The sequence below is a fragment of the Lycium barbarum genome, chromosome 11 (genome assembly GCF_019175385.1).
Source record: "Lycium barbarum isolate Lr01 chromosome 11, ASM1917538v2, whole genome shotgun sequence".
Classification (NCBI taxonomy): domain Eukaryota; kingdom Viridiplantae; phylum Streptophyta; class Magnoliopsida; order Solanales; family Solanaceae; genus Lycium; species Lycium barbarum.
The window spans coordinates 77,203,558-77,214,207 of NC_083347.1; the positions used below are offsets into that span (position 1 = coordinate 77,203,558).

A 10,650-nucleotide genomic window follows, 5' to 3' on the forward strand; every position below is an offset into this window, starting at 1 on the left:
GGTTCTCCTAGTTGAGGGGAACCTAGATCCGAAATTTGGAAGCAAAAAAATTGGAATTGAAGTAGTTGGAAATTTAAATTGTTCTTGGTTTTCTTTAGTATATTCATATTTCTCATATTTCTCAAACTTGTTAGCTAATCTTTGGGTCATTGTACTTCATAGAACTCATATTTATGCAATCTGATGTTTTTTTTTTTTTTTTTTTTTTTTTTTTTTTAAGCCAAGTGGTTCTATATATTCTTCAAATTGGAGCATTTCACAAGTTGACACAACACCAGATTCCAAAAGGCAGCAAACAAGAACATGTCTGTACCTATGGCTTTATACATATTCCTTTCCTTTCCCAACCCCGCCCCCTACCCGGAACAACTCGACAAACACGGGCGCATTCTTTCTCCACTTCACCTTTTCTCAAGCTTAGAATAGAAACACACATTACAAACTACTAGCAAATAGAAGTCTACATACCAAACTTCTTATTCATCTCTTAGCTGGGCTTAAAGAACCTGAGTTTAAGTCCATTATTGACCATACTCCAAATTCCTCCGATCGAAAAAGCCAAGCTAAAAGCAACACCTAACCATCCAAGGATCCAGTTGAAATACCAGTTAAAGCTATACTTGGTAGGCTTCTTTATGAGGACCCACATGAAGCAAGGATAAGCAAACGTTACTGGAAGTGTGAGTCCTCCTAACAACCCTGCAAGACTCGACAGGAACGGAAGTGCCACTCCGATAAAGAACGAAACGAATCCGAAAAATATTCTGAAACCGGAACGGACCCAGATTGAGCATGGTCGGTTGGTACGGCTGGTGTATCCAGCTTCAAAACTGTCAAATGCTGGCATCGAGTAAATCTGGAAACTGCTCAAGCAGTTGAAAACGACTAAGAGAAATGTCATGGCGAGAAGTCCTCTTGGAATATCGTGAATGTGAAAGGCGTATAGGGCACTTAGCATTCCTCCCGATGGCATAAGGTTTCCATAAGCCCAGAAGCCTCCAATGGCAATAGGGAACAGGCACATGGCTATGAAGAAATAAGCAACTTTTGCTCCCTTCCAACTTGGCACATGAGCTGGGTGCTTGAAAGTTGATGGCATAGTTGCCTGAATTTCAAGAACTAAATTGTGTCCTCTAAAGGTAAATGCTATAATACCCATGGCATTCAAGACAGAAAAGAGAGAAGCTGTATAGGTAGGCAATGAAATGGGTTCGTATGAAATTGAAGGTGGTCTTGGTTGGCTTACAGAGAGGACCCACGCCATAGTGGCATATGTGATTGCTGTCACTGCTCCAACGAGGGAGAGTCCAGCGATGGAGTTCAGGTTCGGGAGTTGGGATAGAACAATGCAGAGGGAAGTGAAAACCAAATACCACTCAACAGTTGTTAAAGGATTCGATGAACAGAGCGGACCACAAACAATTTGAAAGAACATCTTCATGGTTTCACCTCCTACGAGAATCAAAGCTGTCGCAGTCCCTGCAGATAGGTAAACAGTAGGGAAGAGAGCAAGCCAAACCCCAAGTCTTTCACCAAAAGCTGCTTGCGCAAGTTCCACATATCTATTGTATCTCTTCCCGGGAACTGCTTCATGCAGCTGAACAAGGATCCATAAAGTATAGAGTTGCCAGAAATAAGCTATAGTTAAGGAAATTATTCCCCAGCTCCATCCAAGAAAAGAGAAAGCAACAGGCAAAACCAAAGCTTGAAACCCAATACCAGCATTAAGATTATGAAAAGCAGCATAATGAGCATTGCCATTACGTGACTCAGTAATAGGAAGCCAAGCATCTTGAGGATTAAGCTTGGTCAAATGCCCAACTTCCTCTAAATAACCTTTCATATTAACTAACACCCTTTTCATTGGTGTACCAATAGGACTCAAAAATCTAGGTGAAATAAATGAAGTTGGTGTCCATGACTTAGCATCTTTAGATACACCACCAGTTGATGTATGTCCACCCCTTGGTGACCTTACACCTGATGGTGTTAGTATCTCAGGTGTTGATGCACGTGGTGTTGCTGGTATTGAAATTAGTTCAGTTTCTGGTCTTTCTTCCATCACTAACTCAATCAATCAAGAAATGGTTTTTTGTATGAGAAAAGGTGAATTATTCTTTGTGGGAAAATGAAAATGGACTAATGGGTACTTATTCGTTTGTTGTTTAGTTTGTGTTTGACACTGTTGTTGTCAGTGTATGCAATCTGATGTGACTCACATAGAAAGAGATGTATATTGTTACTTATACCTAGGGAAACAAATACGATTTAGCCATATGTTCTCGCTCCTCTACTATTCTTATTTGCTATTCTTCAAACTTATAGTCTTTCTTTCTAATTCATTTCACCCTCGGGAAGGATCATGCTTAATCATATCATCTTGGCTTGCAATTCTAGTTCCATGGACTGTTGCACTCATATGAAGACTCATGCATATTTGTATTAGCATGATCCGTCGTAAAGGATGTCCTATAACTCATTAGGAGATCTAAATTCCGTTAACCGTTCACCTCACACTACATTCTATATCTCATAACCATTTCCTAAACATTTATCACATGATACCATTCATCTTAGACCAACCCTTTTAATACTATAGCATTCCGGATCACAATGCCACTGTCGTCTGAGTCCAATAATTGGACTCCTAAATTAACTAGCTGATTTAGTTCTTGGATTATCTTTCTCTTCTCGGCCCCCAAGTAAGCTAAACGGTACATGGATCTGCAGCATCAGCTACCACATTAGCCTTTCCTAAATGGTATAAGACATCAACGTCATAATCTTTAGCAACTCAAGTCATTGCCTCAGACTCAAATTATGCTCCTTCCAATTGAAGATACATTGAAAGGATCTTGTGATCTACAAAGATATCAGTGCGTAAATAAATAATTCCTCCAAAACTCAAGTGCATGCATAACTACGGTAGACTCTAGATCATTGGTCGGATAGTTCTTCTCGTGCTTTCTCAACTACCGCAAAGAATAAGCAATTTTCTTTCCTTGCTCGTTCTAACACTTGCAACATGAATGCTGACTTATCGTAGTCCCCACAAATGCTAGAACTTCATGAACATATAATCTAGAATATTACTCTTGTTTTCTAAATCTCCATTCAGGTGACATGATGGATGATCAATTATTAACATACTTCCTTATCAGATACTTACTTCTGAAGAGATAGACGTTAATGGATAATTGTTCTGTACTACCTAAAACATATCATTATTTTTAGACCACACCTTCCTTCCTTATCTCTTGATTAGTGGTCCCATAAAATGTGGTTAAGAAAGGTTCTCTTGTTTATACTAGGCTGTGAGCTCCTTATATCAGGTACCCCGTAGAACCTTAGGTGATTTGAAGCACCTAAAAGCTTCCTTGGCTGCTTCCGCTTTCACCCTTACTCTAATACGGTTATTTATGCACACATCTTTTAAATGCGTACCTCATTGTCTAGGCTCAATGGTCCCCTTTTTGACTTTTTGGAATGCTTATACTGAACTTTATCTGTCATTGCTTTTGTCTGAAATGCTTCCTGAGAGTTACGACTATGAACCTTCAAATCTGAAACTTCATGAGCTTGGATTCACTATGTACTTGTATAAAATCTAATGACTCATTTGTACCTCTTGTCTAGCCATAACCAGGCCCTCCATAAGTCAATTTCTGATTATTCCAATCGATTTACCGCTCCGTCTCTATGTAACTTCTCTTGGATATATCCTTTGTCTTCATTTACCCCTTCTAATAGTTTTCTATACATTAAATTCCCAGTTGTTTTTACAAACAATTTGCACCTCTAGCCAGAAGGTCATCATTGTCTTCTCCCTATAATTTTACTTGCGCATGGGGCAAGAGTCGTAACACGGCTATAAAGTCTAAGTAAATACAATCCCATCCACCTCCGACCTTTTATTGTAATCCTTCTTGCTGCTCAATCACTAAGCAAAATGTGTGATTCTGCCTTGAAACTTTATCGCTTCATCTCCGCATCCCCCCCCCCCCCCCCCCCCCCTTCAGGGGAGTAACTTACACCTTATGATCTAGGATCCCTCTTCTGTAGAGGTCAAATTGTTACCGCTTCACCCTTAACAACTTTTCACACTTCCGTTGTCTTATAACTTGCCTTAAGGTAATCTTCCCGTACTAGGGCAACTGAATCTATTGCATGCATAAAGCGGTATTTATTCATAACTAGCATGCTTGATCTTAATGAGCTTAACTCTGCTCACGACACTTATCTTAGGGAAACGTCTTTCTTAATGACCCTCAAGGGTTATTCTTCTGTCGCTCATTCTCTTGTCGCATAATCGCTTACTTAGTAAATATTGTCGTGTCAATTTTATAGAAATCCTTCAAACTTCTAACTCGCGTTTGATTTATCTTAGGTCTTTACCCCAAAATAGTATCTCTTAACCCAGGGAGCTAAATTGGTCTTCGGATAATTTCTATTGAAGTCGGCAATTCACTTCCCGTAATGAAAGCGTAGTCTTATAACTTGTACCTCTTTATAATCTCAAAACTTTGCTTTCACTTGATTTTTATTCTACTTGAGTTGAACCTTGTTCTTCTACTTATCGTCATTGCATGTTTCTCAATCTGCTTATAACGCTTCACTTATCATCCAACTAATCTCTTGCTAACATTACCATCTTTTATTTTTTTCTGAAGAACTCTAGCGAGGCGTTCGTTCGCTTCTAGCTTCCCCTGCCTCATCCAGCCTTATCCCTTGGTCGCTTAATTCCTTTTTTACTGGAAACATGGGGCATACTAAAGAAAATACTTATCCCTTATAGTATTCAGGTACCTAATATCTGAATCTTCTACATTGCAAATTTTCTCTCTAAAAATTAACGTTTCAAGATACTAATCCAATCACCACTGCCTACGTTTGGGCATCTCGCCTAATTTCACCGTCAATGGCTCCGGCCACTTCCACGGGGAAATCGCCTGGACAAAACACCAAAGCTACTACCATACCTAATGAATCAACCATCAATCAATTAGAACCAGCACCAGTAAACTCACAGTCTAAATAAACATATACACATCCCTGAATCTATAGAACAAAGCCACAAAACCATTAAACTACCATATCGCCCATTCAAAATTGAGAGCGGATTAGCAAAGTTTTCGTTCACAACTGAAGAAGATGCTCTGCTAGCCCACAATTGCTATCTCACCTTAGTCGGAAAATTCTCAAGAAACAAACCTCAAATCGATACCATCAGAAAAGAAATCAAGAGAAGATCCCCACCAAAAGGGGAATTGACGATTGGACTTTTTGATTCAAGACATGTATTCTTGGATTTCACCGATGAAAAGGACTGCAAAAACTTCTATTATCGGCGATACATACCATTCAATATGGAGGCGGTTATGAGACTTCAGCAGTGGACAAAAGACTTCAAACCTATAGAAAAAACAACACTAGCACCGGTGTGGGTGATCTTCCCAGGACTTAAGTGGCATTATTTTCATTGGGAAGCAATTTGCAGGCTAGTTACTCTAATTGGATACCCACTCTCCCTTGATAGAGCTACAAACTCAAAAACAAGAACAAGTGTAGGCAAGGTGAGGGTGGAGATTGACATAGCCAAGCCAAGAATGATAGAGATCAAAATCAGTGTTGTAAAGTAATCCACCGAGAAAGCAGAAGAAATAATTCAACCGGTTGAATATAAAGGGGTACCAGATTACTGTTTCAAATGCATGATACAAGGCCATGGCAATTGGAATTGCAGAAGAATCCAAACGGAGAATGGCAAAGAAAGTACTTCACAATCTCCAAAAACTAGTACCCAAAATGTTTGACAAAATGCCAAGGAAAGAAACGAAAGAGTTCAAAAAGGGAAAAGTAGTACCAAGGGTCAAGAATTGCAGAAGAATCAGTCTAACAATGGAAAAGTAGCAAAAGTAAATAGTTCACCAGATTCTAATCAAATGGACATTATCCTAGACAAAGAAGAAAAGAATTTCACTAAGTGTATGGAAGACAAAAGTTTAAATGGAAATCATTAATGAAGATCCTATAAAAAACAACTCTGAATAAGTAGGATTCACTGCCGAGGATATTGAGGAGCTTAGAAAACAAAGCCAAGAAATGGGGGATCATGGTAAACAAAGTCTAGACTATACAAGCACCCTCATTCTCCACCTACTAGAATGAGACCACCTTATCCTAAGAAGAAGAAGAAGAAGAAGAAGAAATAGAAAAAAAGTTTAGTTTAACCTTGATAATGAACTGGAAGCTTGGAATAAAACTCAGGAGGATATCCTGCTGATGAAGAACAATGAGAAATCCCCCAAAACACCAAGGATCCAAGGGAGAAAGGCTAAGGAAAACGAACTGACAATTTCTAATTCTTTTGAAGTTTTGGCTAACTCTTTTCCCTTGGATGCAGGAGCAGAATTATCTGATGTGCCCATGGAGAACAACACTCATGATTCAGTCCATAACAAGGAGCTAACAGTTGGTGAATTCAATGGGGAAAACATTGAGGATCATTCTGATCAGCATTACAATTCCACTCAAAGTGACAATGACATTGCCTCTGATCAAAGGGGCAATCCCAATGTCAGAAGAAAATTAGTTTTTGACAATGATGATTCATTGGATATTACAGAGATTATTACCTCTAACAATTTATCACCCAGAGGAACTAGCATCCTCCAAAGTGATAATCTTGGTTCCCATAAAGGAACCAGGATCACACCTACCAAAATTTCTCAATGATTAATTTTCTTTCTTGGAATGTCAGGAGCATTAAAACCATGGGTGCTTGGGAAAGGCTGAGAAGCCTTAGACTACAGTACCAGATCCAATTTGCATGCATTCAAGAACCTAAAAGAAAGAGAAAAAATAAACAGAAGCATATCATTAAGTCTATGATGAAACTAGGATTTCAACACTGTCATCACAATCTTAGCAACAAAATCTAGCTCTTCTGGGAGTCCAATTTTAATGTAGATATCATAGACAATGCTTATCAACATATTACTTGTCAAATTTCTTGTCCTCATAGTAGTATTAGTGTTAGAACCCGTATTTTTGTACAGTGGAATAATCCGGATTTAATTATGATAAGTTAAGGACAAAAAAATTATTTCGGGATACAAAGTCGGGATTCTTGACCTTCGATTTTATTTTGAGATATATGTGGTGCATGAATTTATTGGTATGGAACAATTAGGAAAATTTGGGACCAAAAGTGATAAAAATTGGAAGATAAAAATTATTCACAATTTCCATGGTTGGCCCACACAAATGGTGTTCAATTTTAATTGGTCCACCACATTGTGTGGGCCACAAACCATAAGAGATATTATGGGGACTTAAAAAGATGACCTTAAGTCATCTCCTCACCATTCTATACTTAGCAAAAAAAAAAAAAAAAAAAAAAAAGTGGAAGAACCAAGGGGGAGCTCACGGCTAGGAGCAAGAAAACCAACCCCCATTTCTTTGCCTTCAAAAATTTATTTCTTGGTGTTAACCCACTATATTGAAGTCCCTAAGTAGCGTGGAAGAGTTGTTTGGGTCATCTAACCATTCATTGTATCCAATTGCAAACCCTAGGCTATTGTAAAGTTGAAGAAGAAAAGGTAAGATTTGATTTTGTTTTTGCGTTATGAAGGTTATATCCATGTTGTAGTATGTTATAATGGAGGAAAATCATGAAATATGAAATGTTGGAGGTGAGTTGTGTATGTGGAGCTTGATCCGTGTAAATGGGTGTTGTTGTGTTGTGATTGAAATTATGAATTAATGCCTAGTTATTTGATTATGATCATTGTAAGGTGAAGAACAATTTAATGCCCAAAGAGTCTTTTAGCTAATGTTTGGCATTTTATGGCTTATTTTTAGATCGTGGGCAGCCCGAATCATAGTTTGGACTTAGCTTGAGTTGGATCATATTGGAGAGCGTTTGAGGTATGTAAAGCAACCTTCCTTCTTTTGGCATGCCTTAGTTTCACATAGGCTAGATTAGAGCTTTAAGGGAATTCCAAATTCGAGATCCGAGCATGTTATGATCCATATATATATTCTTTGGCACTCTTATGTATGTTTTTATGAAATATGAACCATGATGTATTTGAAGTAATCGCTTTCCGAAATTCGCATAGAAAATGTTCACTTTAACGAATTTTATAATCTCTGAATGCCATATTTTTCGCATAGAGGCTCGGATCGCTCCAATAATTTTTATAGGAGTTTGCTTGATGTATAATGGGTATGTTTTTCATAGGCGGGCTCAGTTCGGGTCTATACTCGTCCGTGGGTCCCGCGACGCCCTTTATGTAAATTCGACAACTTTGAATCAAAAAGTGATAATTATTATTCCGATTTCGAATATGACTATTTTACTTATCCTTCGGATTTATAATAATGATTTTATGCATATGATTCCTCACTACTCCGCTCATGCCTACTATGATATCGTTCGCCGGTTCACGGGCCGGTTCTGTTGTCGTGCGCTTTTTGATACATTCCGGTGTTATGCTGTGTTTATGGTTCACCGTGCTCCTCGCTCGAGGGCCGGGTTCCACTTATGTTTGGCGTTATGCTGTGTTTGGCGTTATGCTGTGTTGTGATGTGTGACTGGGATTCGGAGATTTGAAACTTTCTGGTGTTATGCTGTGTTGTGGCGCCATCGACAGGCGGGCGACCACATTTTCCAGTGCCCTATGCATAATTTATACTTTGGAAATAAACATTTTGATATGTATTATTTTCTATATATCTGATTCGATTATTATTCAGATTTATTTCTGTACCTTCTGCTTTGCATACTCAGTACATATTTCGTACTGACCCCCTTCTCCGGGGGCTGCGTTTCATGCCCGCAGGTACAGACGCACAGCCTGGTGATCCACCTGTTTAGGACACCCTTTCTGCTATTCGGAGTGCTCCTCTCTTTCCGGAGCTTATACTTTTGGTATATATATTTATTAGTGCATTTGTATATATTCGTTCATGGGTACGGCGGGGCCCTGTCCCGTCATATGATTATGTCGGTCTGTTTAGAGGTCTGTGGACATGTTTGTGGGTTAGGGTCTTTCTGTATGGATGTATGTACATGTCGTTTGGGCGATCCCATACGCCGAGGCGGCCGGTCCGCATATGTTGTTTGGGCGATCATATACGCCGAGGCGGCCGGTCCGCATATGTTTATATATTGCTTGGTTAGCCCTGTGTGGCTTTTTTTGGTATTTTCTGCGTGCAGGGTATATTGGATAGTCCGTAAAACAAAGGAAACTCTGCCAAAATTTTCTGGAAATTACCTAAATTTGAAATAAAGTCTTGTCGGCTTCCGCCATATACTAGAATGAGTTGATAGAATTTGAGATAATATTTGATAGATGGGTTCGGGTGCCCAGATCGGGCACTAGTCACGGCCTACGGGGTTGGGTCGTGACAATTAGCTTTCACATTACTTGGGTATATGCTGAATGCACCATACCTCTTAGAAATCGCCTCTGGGAAGAACTCCAACATTTGGCTGACAAATTAAAAGGCCCATGGGGAGTGATAGGGGATTTTAATGTAATCACCTATCCCGAGTAGAAACATGGTGATGCACCATAAAACATACAAAAGAGCTCAGGTTTAGCTCAGATTTCCTTGAATGTGTGACTGACTGTGGTTTAATTGATGCAGGATTCTCAGGGGTGCTATTCACTTTATGTAACAACTGGGGCAATCTCAAAACCATACGGAAGAGGATGGATAGATTTCTCTATAATTAAGAATGGTTAGAGAGTTTCAATGACACAAAGGTTGCTCACCTTTCCAGATCAGGTTCTGACTATGCACCCTTACTTTTCTGTGTAGAAAAAGAAGAAATAATTGCAAAGAAGTGTTTTAGATTTCTGAATGTGTGGTGTGGGCAGAGATATTTCATAAAGGCAGTAAAAGAGGTTTAGTCCATGCCAACTAATGGAACTGCTATGTGGCAATTACATTGTAAGATGAAAGCATTATTTTCCAAATTAAGTGAATGGACTACGGTTGCATTTGGTGATCTTTTCAAAGATGCTAAAGAGGCCGAAAATCATATCAACAACCTTGAGAAAAAATTAGTAGATGATACTAATGAGGAGAATAGAAGTGCTCTTAACAAGGCCAAAGCAGAATTTACAAAATTGCTATACAAGCAGGGCCGAAGCAGAATTTACAAAACTGCTACAAAACCAGGAGACTATATACAGGCAAAGAGCCAAATCTAAATGGCTCCAAGATGGAGACAAAAACACTTCTTATTTCCACAAGGTGATCAAAGATAGAAGAAGAAGACTGAATATACATAATATATTGGATAAGGAGGGGCATAGACTGTCAGGACACAAACAAGTTGCAGAAGCAGCCATTAAGCATTTTGAAGAGTTATTTAGCTATTAGGAATGTGAAGGAAGCTATACAATTCTAGACCAGATTCCCAGTTTGGTAACAGAGGAAATGAATGCAATCGTTATTACTAAACCTACCATACAAGAGGTAAGAAATGCAGTAAAGGACATGGACCCAAACAGTGCACCAGGTCCTAATGGAGTTGGAGCAAAATTTTATGAAGTTTGTATAGATATCATTATCACTGATCTGCATAAAGCTATTACTGAATTCTCTGAAGGAGCTCGAATACCAAGGTATGTC

General features: G+C 38.9%; 1 protein-coding gene across 1 annotated transcript; it reads right to left on the reverse strand.

The window, feature by feature from the left end:
- Positions 1-208: 208 nt before the first annotated feature.
- On the reverse strand, positions 209-2,213 carry LOC132617061 (lysine histidine transporter-like 8). The gene has a single exon (XM_060331934.1). It carries the CDS (start codon positions 2,060-2,062, stop codon positions 488-490), a length of 1,575 nt encoding a protein of 524 aa, XP_060187917.1. The 5' UTR covers positions 2,063-2,213; the 3' UTR covers positions 209-487.
- Positions 2,214-10,650: the final 8,437 nt, after the last annotated feature.

What these genes read in the sequence shown, in the direction of transcription:
- LOC132617061 (XM_060331934.1), bottom strand. Translation starts at nt 2,062, where the DNA reads ATGGAAGAAAGACCAGAAACTGAACTAATTTCAATACCAGCAACACCA.